The 11,336-nt window shown below is 58.8% G+C and overlaps 1 protein-coding gene across 1 annotated transcript; it reads left to right on the top strand.

Moving 5' to 3' along the window:
• Positions 1–4,242: 4,242 nt before the first annotated feature.
• On the top strand, positions 4,243–10,902 carry MAPK11 (mitogen-activated protein kinase 11). Its single transcript, XM_081310032.1, has 12 exons — positions 4,243–4,631; positions 6,873–7,002; positions 7,224–7,282; positions 7,371–7,482; positions 7,574–7,603; positions 7,675–7,722; positions 7,798–7,912; positions 8,250–8,321; positions 8,516–8,595; positions 8,956–9,034; positions 9,121–9,294; positions 9,625–10,902. The coding sequence occupies exons 1-12, from the start codon at positions 4,516–4,518 to the stop codon at positions 9,702–9,704; spliced, it is 1,095 nt and encodes a 364-aa protein (XP_081166158.1). The 5' UTR covers positions 4,243–4,515; the 3' UTR covers positions 9,705–10,902.
• The last annotated feature ends 434 nt before the right edge of the window (positions 10,903–11,336 follow it).

Here is an 11,336-nt window from a genome sequence, read left to right as displayed (position 1 = left end):
CACCTGTGAGGCCTGGGCTTGTTCCTTCCACACACTCTGTGCCTGGCACAGTCCTAGACCCTGGGACCCAGCAGCAGGCAGGACAGGTCTGCCCTTGGGGAGCTTCCTCCTGCTCCCAGAACACCCCCACAGGGAGCAAAGTGGCCCAGCTTCCTTCTGGCTGGATCTTTTGAGTTCCATCTGTCTGAACTGCCCCTCAGCATGGGCTGGTTGGTCCCTGGGCAGCACTGGCCCTGTGTCCTCCCAATTGGAGCACGTCCTCATGGCTGGGCAATCTTGATGGAGAGCCACCGTTGATCATAAACCCCTCTGCATCTGGGTGACTCCATTTGAGCCACATGGAGCAAGGGCAGCTGTCAACCCCCAAGGAAAAGTACAAGGCCAAGAACTGACATCCCAACACTGGGTGGGCCCCCTGAAATGACACTTCTAGGGTCCAAAATAGGGCTCCCTGCTTCCCAGAGACCTGGCTGATTAGGGAAATCGGAACAAGATGCTGCTGAGAACAGGGGTGAACAAGGTGTGGTCTGGGAGTGCTGACCTGGGGGTGTTCAGGGAGAGGCCCAGGAACCTGGAGGCCTAGCCTCCAGTCTGGGCCCTGCCCAGCTGCCTTTGCTCCTTGCACTGGATGGTGAGACTCTCTAGGTGGGGTGCAGCTCTAGGTGGGGTTCCACCGTTGCCAATGTCTTGGCTGGGCACAAGAATCACGAGCCACCACACACCTTGTAGATTCAAACAGCAATCCTTTATTCCCAAACTCACACCAGCCTCTACAAACACGTTCTCCGGAAATCCCAGTTCTACTGCCGCCCAATTCACCTACTCCACAAGGCTTTCTTTTCCAATACTTTCTGAATCTCGCGAGAACTCAACGGGAACTCAAGGATCGGGCGTGCCTGAGGCAGCAGGATACAACTTAAACCTGGAACTTCCCTAAACCCAAGGATGGGATACTCCCTAAAACCTGATCAGCTCTAAACCCGGATCTGCCCTGGTCCTTGAGCAAGGTCACCTTACTAAAGCATACATGCAATGTCCCAGCAAATGTCCTCTAAGCAACATGGGGTACGCTGGCAAGGAAATTTCGATGCGTCATTCCTACTTGGCAATGGCCCTCAGCACACCCTCACCCCCACCCCTTGGAGGATAGGTAGGTTGTACGAAGAGATTCAGGGCCTGTCCTTAGGTGGGGCCAGAGAGGCATTGGTTTGGAGGCTCGTGGGGGTGGGTAGGCCAGACTTGAGTGGGCAGAATGCCGACAGATCCAGGGGTGACCTGTCGTGGTGTCCCTTTCCCATTTTCCTCCCAGTGTAGTGGGAAGGGGGAGAGGTGGGTATGGGGAAGAGGTCATGGGTAACCTTAATGACCTTAACTGAGTTGTCCCTGAAATCAGCCTCTCATGCCAGGTTTGTCTTTAGGAAATTCATCCTGACCACAGGCAGAAGCCCACCCAGGAGAGCTGAGGGGCAAACTGACCATCAAGCTGTCACAGCTGACAGTGAAGGGGTCCTGGACCAGCAGGGGAAGTAGACAAAGGAGGGGTGCCGGGTTTCTGCTCTCGTGACTAAAAGGCTCAGGGGTCACTCCAGTTTAACTGGGCTGCGCAAAATAACCACACAAGAGGCACAAATACCTTTTTCTTTGGGGTCGCTGTGACAGCTCCTCTGACCTTAAGGGTCCGAAGAAAGTGAGACATCGAAAGCAGACTCTGACCCCTTTTATTGAGGAGAAGTTATTTATTTTTTTAGAGAGAGAGAGAGAGAAATAATTTTTTTTTAAAGAGAGAGTGAGAGAGAGAATTTTTAATATTTATTTTTTAGTTTTCGGCGGACACAACATCTTTGTTGGTATGTGGTGCTGAGGATCGCACCCGGGCCGCACGCATGCCAGGCAAGCGCGCTACCGCTTGAGCCACATCCCCAGCCCCAAGAAGTTACTTAAATGAGGCCAGGGGTCAGGTTTCAGGGGGCTGAGTCTATCTTCATGATGTGCACTGTCAGCAGGTTGACTGACACCTGGGTAGGCCACCCCCAAGGGCACAGTAAGAGCTGTTCACCTTCTGGACTCTGCCTTCTTTCCTGGATATACCAAGTGTGACCTCTGTCCTGTTCTCACCTCAGGGCTGACTGGAGGCTTGGCCCAGCCTGCTACTGTTGTCACCCCTCCAGGGGCCTTCCCTGACCTCTGCCAGGATCTGAGGGTCTCTCTCCTTGGGGGGGCCTCCAGCACCCACCACCTGAAATTCCAGCGGTCCTTTCCCCCAGTCGTAGATCTCATGCCAGCCCCAGAAGACACTGGGCGACTAGCTGGCAGGCACAGTGGGGGATCCCAGCAAGTTTGCCAAGGGATGAGAATCCCCCCCACCCGGCAGCACACCATGGAGAAGGTGGGGGCACCTGGCCCGCAGGGAGGTGGCTCCACGCTCAGTTCTGCCTCTAGGACTTAGGGAGGGGTTCCCTGGAGTGCAGTCATCTCCCCATCCCCTCAGTCCTCGCCGTCCTGGGAATGCATCCCCACCCCTCCGGCGGGGAGACTCAGACCAAGGCGGCTCCCTTCCCCACTGCCGGGGTTCGGCTCCGCCTCCGCCTCCACGGTCTTCAGCTGAAGCTCTTTTACTCCGCACAAAACCTCGGCCCGCCCCCGAGAGAGGCGCTGCTAGGACCCCCAGCTGGGGCAGGGCGGGCCAGGAGGCTCCAGAACTGACACCGGCTCTTCTTCAGGTGCGGGGGGGGGGGGGGGGGGGGATCAGTTTGGCCCAGGGCACACTGAGGCTTCCTTCTACTTGCGCGCACCCCACAGTGCGGATTTGGGGCAGATATGCCTGTTTGGCTTGTTACTGCGTGCACTTGTTTTCATTGGTTCCATTTATTTATTTTTGGTACCGGGATTTGAATCCAGAGGCACTTACACACTGAGCTACATCCCCACCGCTTTTTATTTTTGAGACAGGGTCTCACTAAGTTGCATAGGGCCTTGCTAAATTGCTGAGGCTGGCGTCGAACTTGCCATCTTCCTGTCTCAGCCTCCCAAACTGCTGGGATTGCAGGGGTGAGCCACCGCCACCAGCGCCAAGTGTTTATTTAGTAAATTATTTTTTTATTTTTTGCGGCAATGGGTATCGAATTCAGGGCCTTATGCATGCTGGGCAAATGTTTTACTACTGAGCTACACTCCAGTCCTAATTTTTATTTAAAAATCGGATTTCACATTAAAACATTTTATTTTTATTTTCATTATTTTTCCAATTTTTTTGTAGTTGTAGATGAAAAGAATGCCTTTATTTTATTTACTTTTTATGTGGTGCTGAGGATCAAAGCCAGTGCCTCAAGCATGCTAGAGAAGCGCTCTGCTACTGAGCTACAGCCCCAGCCCTATTGAAATTTGTTTTTAAACTATAAATTCGGGCAACTCAGAGTATGATTTCCTGGTTTCTTGGGAGGGGCGACCCAGCCACACAGCTCCCCTCCTCTCCTGGACGCCCGCTGCTCCCCCACGGCCTAGGGTCAGGAGCCCTTTCTTCAAGGGGCAATGCTCCCCCCATTCCCGGTCATTTTTAGGTCGTAATAAAAGTAGTCCTGAGCTAACACTCCCACGAGGCCTTGCTGGAACGTGGGGAGCATCCCCACTGGTCATAAAAGCCACCCTCTGGCCGTGCTTTAGAGCCCGGCCTGCCTCTGCTGTGCGCTCGCTTGGTCACTCTGCCCGAGGGGCGGCCCCCCACTCTGTGCGGGCTTCCCGGGAGAGCTGAGGCCGTTTCAGGAGCGGGCAAGGTTCCCGGCACCAAACAAGACCCACTTGAGGACCGTTCCTGGTGGCCACCACACCCCAGAGGACCCCTGGTGCCGCCGCTGTCCCTGGTGCTGACTGGCCTGGCCCGTGGACTCACCCCTCCCAGGAGGCGGTGGGGCCAAGGTCAGGGGCGAGCCCGGCGGAGAGGCTTCCGGAGGAGACCGAGGTCAGACTCAGGCAGGTGTTCCAAGAGGCCAACCGCCGTCGCCAGGGCCAGGCGTCCTCCACTGCCCAGGACCCAGCAGAGGGGCCTGGCCAAGGAAGGCTGGTGCGGGAGTTTCTGACGCGCCTTGCGGTGGCCGTTCCGTTTTTACGGGCCGTGTTTTCTTCTTGGTGAAAACATTTCCCAGGACCCGCCCAGGCCTCGCCGTGAGGCTCCCTCATTTCTGAGGAAGAGGCTGAGATGGAGGCTGCACGGGCTGCGGGAGGGGCGGCGGCCAGGCTGCGGTGAGAACCAGGGCAGTACGCGGCCTGGGCGGTGGACGCGGGGGCGACAGGCGGGCTCCTCGCCGCCCCGGGGAGGGCAGGCTTCCGCTCTGTGACTGTCCCCGAGGGGCAGGAAGCGGCGCGTGGCCTCCGGGAACCCCCAGCCCGGGAAATCCGCCGGGCTCCGCCCCGGCCCTGGCCCCGCCCCGCCGCCGCCCCCCGCTCTGCGCGGCGCGGCGCGGCGCGGGCTGGGCGCGGGCTGGGCGCTGGGTTGCGCCCGCGCCAGCCTCGGCTCCGGACATGTCGGGCCCGCGCGCCGGTTTCTACCGGCAGGAGCTGAACAAGACCGTGTGGGAGGTGCCGCAGCGGCTGCAGGGTCTGCGCCCGGTGGGCTCCGGCGCCTACGGCTCCGTCTGGTAGGGGCGGGGCGGGGCAGGTGGGGGCCGGGGCGGGACCGAGCGCGCGCCCCCTCCCCGCACCGCGCCGCGCCGGTGCCGGGCGTGGGGAGGGGCCTCGCACTGTCTCCGCCCCCGGCCGGCGCGCCCCGAGGAGTGAATGGGGGAGGGCGCGGAGGAAACTTTCCTCCCAGACGCGCCTCGGCAGGGCGGGGGTCGCCCTACGGCCCTGCAGATCTCGAGTGTCCCCCGCTGGGGCGGAATCCTGTGGCGTCACAGCTGACGGGAGGGCCGGTCTTCCGTGGCCCTAAATGTCCAAGCAGCCCTCCGGGACTCTCTTGGGCCAAGGCCAGCCGCCCCCAGAGTCTAGCAGATTTCCCGCGTCCCAGACAGGCGCTATTATTTGAAAAGGGAGAGGCCAGTGGAGGAGGTCAAGACCTCTCCCTGAGAATGGCTTCAGCCCTGTGTGTCATGCCCCTCCCCCGCTTTTGTGGGTGTTTCAGCTTCTTACCGGGTTTAGGCTTGAGCAGAGACGCCTACCATTCCTCCTGTAATCCTTAGGTGGTGTCTATACCCCACCCAATCTGGTCCCCACCGAGGAAACGGACTACAGTTCCAGCAGCTAGAGTCTGAGGCCCAGAGGATAGACTTGATGGGTGCTGTGGCCAGGTGCCCCTTTCCTGTAGGCACCTGCTGAAAGGTGCTTAGAGAAACCGTAATTGCTGCTGCAAGGCCCACAGTGAGGTTGATCAAGGCAACGGACATTGAGAAGTGCTCGGGATCCTTGTGAGGCCAGTGTCAAGTAGCTGCTGTCCACGGTAGATCGTGTTGGGGAAGAAGGCAGGGGCTGTCAGGCTCTGCAGGGTAGAAGTGGGTGTCTCACATCCCTTCCGGCCAGTTCCCAGGAGCTTGCAGCAGGCTCACATCTTCAGCTCTTGCTTGCCTGCCATCAGAAGCCTCCAGCAAGTCCTGTCTATCCCAGGGCAGGGCTCTATCTTCATCTCTAAGACTCAAGGGCAGAAAGAGTAGGGAAGATGTGGAAGTAGTTCTAGAGGGACTCCCTCACTGGACTCACCTTAGGAGTCGCATCTAGGAGCCCCTGGGAGGTGTTGAATTCTCCAAGTGAGGCTGCCTCTCTGGCCCTGTGTCTGCCCAGTTCCACTGCTGAGGCTGATGACCAGATACCAGTTCTCTCCCACTTGATTGCACAGATGCAATCAGACAAAAGGATCTGAAGCCCCACATGAGGGACAACTGCCTCATCCAGACACCAGGAGTGACTTGGACCTTCCCCTGCCTCTGATAGGGGCTTTCTACTACCCTGCAAATGAGCATCCCAGACCCAGCAGGCCCTGCCTACAGTGTGCTGGGGGGCGGGGGGGCAGGGGGCTATCTTCACTTTCTGGAGGGGGATAGTCCTGAAAGGAATAGAGGTGCGAGAGAGATAAGGGAGATAAGGGACAAGTATCAGCCAGGGGAACAGGCTGTGCAAAGGCATTGCTGACAGACTCATGCAGATGGTTCATAGCTGAGCTCTTATCATGAGGGACCAGCAGAGGATGGGGGACTCTGTCTATTTGTGATTGTGGATGATGATGATGACTGCATCCTCTCCAGTGAATGGGGTAGATGGCTGAGAAGGCGGTGCGGAGGTGGAGGATCAGAACTCTAGGGAGTGGGTCTGAACAAGGGGATGTTCGTTCTGTGGGCCCCTAGTCCCCTTCAGCTGGACATTTCCTACAGTCTAGTTGCTCATTTAAAAATTAGGATGCACCTAACTTTTAAATGAGCAACTAGACTGTCACTCCCCTTGTATTTTAAATAAGCAGAGGTATGGGGATTCTAGGGGCTTAGAGTTGGCTCTAAATTCTGTAGTGAACCTCCCTGCTCACGGGATTCAAGGGTGGGGGGCCAGGGGCCGTGGGGTACCGCGGGAGCGGCAGTGGCTGCTTTCCTGGTGGATTTTTCCATGCCCAGGCCTCGCTGTGAGAGGGGTCTGGGTTAGGGGCGAGAGTCGCCGGCCAAGAGAAGACCCAGGCCCCACAGGAGACCGCTGTTTGGTGGTGACCTGAAGACTCCTTCCTGGAGCATGCGTGAGGGGTGTGGGTGAGAATCAAGGGTGAGGCAGCCGGGGAGCAGGCGCGGAGCGTGCCTCTAAGGCCAGACCCACCTGCGGAGCACTGCCTGCGGCCCTCTGCCCAGGGCTCAGCGCGGAAAGGTCCAGCGGCCCGGGCTGCACCCTCTCACCTGCCCGCCTTGCAGTTCAGCCTACGACTCACGGCTGCGCCAGAAGGTGGCAGTGAAAAAGCTGTCGCGCCCCTTCCAGTCGCTGATCCACGCGCGGAGGACCTACCGCGAGCTGCGGCTGCTCAAACACCTGAACCACGAGAATGTGAGCCGGCCGTCCCGGGCGGTGGGAGGGAGGGCGCCTGGGATGGCCCAGTGGCTCTCTGGGGGTCCGCCAGGGCTGGGCCGGACCAGCAGGGAGGGGGCGGAGCCTCTGGGAGGCACTCCCCTGCAGGGTCCACCCGAGGACCCGGCTGGTCCTCACCTGGTCCTCACCTCGGGCGCTGCCCGGCCTCTGGACCGTGAGCTGCCTCCGCTCCCACCTAGGTCATTGGGCTTCTGGACGTCTTCACACCAGCCACCTCCATCGAGGACTTCAGCGAAGTGTGAGCAGCTGGACTGGCGCCGTGGTGGCTGGGAGAGCTCGTCCAGGAACAGAGGCAAGCTCTGTCCTGACCCCTGATCTCATGGCAGGTACTTGGTGACCACCCTCATGGGCGCCGACCTGAACAATATCGTTAAGTGCCAGGCGCTGAGCGATGAGCATGTCCAGTTCCTGGTTTACCAGCTGCTGCGTGGGCTGAAGGTGAGGCGCTGGGCCCTTCTTACCCTGACTGAGGTCTGGGTGCGAGACACCGAGGGGCCCTGGGCTCACCACGGCCTTTCCTCTCCCGTAGTACATACATTCGGCCGGGATCATCCACCGGGTAGGTGCGGTGCGGTGGAGGGTACGGTCTGCGGGGTTCCGGCCTCCGCTGACGCCCCGCCCACCCCGCAGGACCTGAAGCCCAGCAACGTGGCGGTGAACGAGGACTGCGAGCTCAGGGTGAGGGGCGTGGGGTGGGTGGGCCCTCTGGGGGTTCACATGGAGGGACCTAGAGAACGTCTGTGGTCGCTTCAGATCCTGGACTTTGGGCTGGCCCGCCAGGCCGATGAGGAGATGACGGGATACGTGGCCACACGCTGGTACCGGGCACCCGAGATCATGCTCAATTGGATGCATTACAATCAGACAGGTGCTGTCAACCCTGGTCCGTGAGGGTACTTGACTAGAAAGGGCCGGCAGAGGCACACCAATGCTGGGGAGGGTGGCAGAGTGGTGGGAATGAGGCCAAAGAGGGGCAGACAAGATCTGGGGGCTGCTTTCAGAGGAGCCTGGACCATGGTGGAGGGTATCCTCTGGCTGGTGGGACCCACCTCTCCCCTTTTCAGGGCAGGGTATAGAGAAGGAAGGACCCTGCTAGTCTTTGGGCCTACCTGTGACTTGAGGGTTACTGGGATGACTCCTCCCTACCTCCAGAGGGGGGACTTCGTGTGAGCATACTGATAGGCTCTTCCCTCCTCCCCCAACAGTGGACATCTGGTCTGTGGGTTGCATCATGGCTGAATTGCTCCAGGGAAAAGCCCTCTTCCCAGGGAATGACTGTATCCTTAGTCCAGGTTGGGGAGCAGGGCGGGGGTGGGCTTTAGCCCTCTCCGGCAGTCTCACTTCCTCTGCTCTATGCCATACAACCTTGGGCTCACTGCCCTCAGCTGCAGGACAACAGGCTCCAAATTCTGGGGTGTAGGGGCTGGTAAAGGTCCACAGCTTGCCGGACGGTGTTTCCTGAGCCAGGTAGACATTGACCAGCTGAAGCGCATCATGGAAGTGGTGGGCACACCCAGCCCTGAGGTTCTGGCAAAGATATCCTCGGAGCATGTGAGTCAGTGCCCAGTCAGCCACCAGCTTCCTCTGCTGACCAAGCCTCAGGGAATGGGTGGTGTGGAGAGTATGGGCAGGGTGGCACAGAGCCCAGGTTAGACACCCAGCCCCTTCAGGGGGGAATGGGAGAATGAGGAGGGATTTCCTGGCACAAGGCTCAGTGAGGACAAAATCACAGCACACAACAAACTGTTCTGGCCATGGGCAGTAGAGGGGAGTGGGGTGCAGGGAACTCTTGGGACTTATCTCCTGCAGGTGCTGGAGCCATCTGATCCCATGAGGGAGGAGGTCTGTGGTCTCCTGGGTCTAGAAGCTGGAGATGAACAGTCCTCTCAGGCTCTTCTCATGTGCCCCCAGGCCCGGACATACATCCAGTCCTTGCCCCCCATGCCCCAGAAGGACCTCAGCAGCATCTTTCATGGAGCCAACCCCCTGGGTGAGGACTGACCCTGGGGCTAGGCTGGGCTCCACATCTGATCCTGGACATGGAGCTCACCCCCATCCCCACTGCCCCTTCTGCAGCTGTAGACCTTCTTGGAAGGATGCTGGTGCTGGACAGTGACCAGAGGGTCAGTGCAGCTGAGGCACTGGCCCATGCATATTTCAGCCAGTACCACGACCCAGATGATGAGCCAGAGGCTGAGCCCTATGATGAAAGCATTGAGGCCACGGAGCGCACGGTGGAGGAGTGGAAGGGTGGGCAGGGGCATGGGAGGGGTCGTGGGGCTCAGGGGCCTGAGGACTGTGTTCTCCAGAGCAGGGTTTTGCCTGTTTCCTGCAGGAAATTCTCCAGTTTCTCCCCAGCATGGTCTGTCCTCCACCCAGAGCGGAGCAAGTGGAGATGTGTGTGTGTGTGTGTGTGTGTGTGTGTGTGTGTCTCCAGCAGAGGTGGGGGCAGCATAGGGCAGGTTCTGATTCTCAACCTGAGTTGAAGCTGCTTTTAGAGGGTGGTGGGCATAGATCAAGCAGGTGCGGGGGCTGGGCTGAGGAAAGTACAAATTCACCCTTTTCTTTCACCTCCTCCAGAGCTCACTTACCAGGAAGTCCTCAGCTTCAAGCCCCCAGAGCCACCGCAGCCGAGTGGCAGCCTAGAGATTGAGCAATGAGGCGCTGCCCAGCAGCCACGCTCCAACACATGGTCCTGAGCCTGGCCTTTTCCTCAGACCTGACCCTGCTCCTGGGACCCTTTGCCTCAAGGGGAATCTATACACACATGAATGCAGGAGTGTAGGCCCAGGTGTCTGCCATGTGTCAAGAGTCTGGGCAGAAGTGTCCCTGGGCCTACCTTAGTCCTCCCGTCCTCTCCAACCTATCAGGCTCTCCCTCAGGATCTCACTCTGTGGGATCTGGGTGCCATTGGGGATCCCCCTGAGGAGTGTAACTATCTCTCCAGATCAGACTCATAGGGTCTGCGAGGGGATGAGGGTGAATGGGCAGGGCCCCTGGAGACTCAGAGGGAGAGTTTCAGTAGTTAAGCTGCCCAACCTGTAAGTGGGGCACTGCCCTAGGAATTGCTGAGCTGAGGCAGGATGGGCAGGGTCTAGCTGGGGGGTGGCAGGGTGGAGACCACCACCAGATGTCCAGTCCACAGCTGCTTGCAGCCCTGTGTTTGCCTGTGGCATGTGTGTAGGAGTACGCACTCTTGTGTTCACATGTCGGGACATGTGCAAGTGTGTGCTTATGTGTGAATCTGTAGGTACCTGAGGCCTAGCAGCCGTGTCTGGCAAGAGGTGTGAGTTGGAGGAGTCACAGTGGTCACTGTCCTCCCCCAGTTCCAGATTCCCAAGGGGTGTTGAGACCTTGGTAGGTACCATGTTAGGGCTCTGGGGGCCCAGGGGCACCCCTGTGGGCAAAAGCTGGGGCTTTCTCCTCGGGCAGGGAGGCTTCAGCAAGTTCCTGAGGCCTGCAGGTACAGTGCCAGCCAGAAAGCTGATGAGCAGGAGGTCTAGCCTTGAGGAGGCTAAAGCAGACAGTACACGGATGCTGATTTGGACACTCCTGGCCCCTGGCCCAAAGCTGACAAACCTTTGCCTGCTTCTACCTCTGCCCACTGTTGTGGCCCTACAGCAGGAGATCAGGGTACTCAGGTCTGTGGGTCAGTCCTCATCTTCCCTTCTCCCAGAAAGGAGCTGACCACGTAAACTCTGGGACAGGATCCTGCTTGGAGATCTGCTGGGGGTGTGGCTCCTCCCTGGAGAGGCAGTGACCTCTTGCCTCCAGGGACCCAGGAAGTTCTGGATGTCAAGTGCCTGCACCCCCAGAGGTGCACAATAAAGGGGTTTCCTCTTGCTCAGTTTGTGTTCAGGCCCCAAACCTTCTGTCCCCTACTATCCCTTTGCCTGGAGGGGGTGGCTGGACCTCCATGCTTCACACATCTCCAACTGGCCTTGCCCCCCAGAATTCTGTACTGGCCAGCCCCCTTGGTCCTCCAGTGAGACCATCAGACATCTGGCACCTTCTCTGCTCCCTGAAGGGTCTGAAACCCAAGAGGCCAGGGAAGGTGAGGGTAGGGAGCTCCACGGGGAACAGGGTGTGATAGCCACTCAAACACTGACCCCAGCGGCTTGGTGGGGGAATCCCTTAGGTGGGTTTGGCTCCTGGCTCACACTCATACCCTCCCTCCCTCAGTGGTCAAGGAGACCACACAGGCATCATTTAGATGTCTCTGAGAACAAAGACCTGCCCTTCCTCGGGTATTGAATGGGGTAGAGGAAAAGGCTTTCCTTTCCTTCCTGGTT

The sequence above is a fragment of the Spermophilus citellus genome (assembly GCF_964194105.1).
Source record: "Spermophilus citellus genome assembly, chromosome: 10".
Lineage (NCBI taxonomy): Eukaryota > Metazoa > Chordata > Mammalia > Rodentia > Sciuridae > Spermophilus > Spermophilus citellus.
This window is presented reverse-complemented; position numbering and strand designations above follow the sequence as displayed.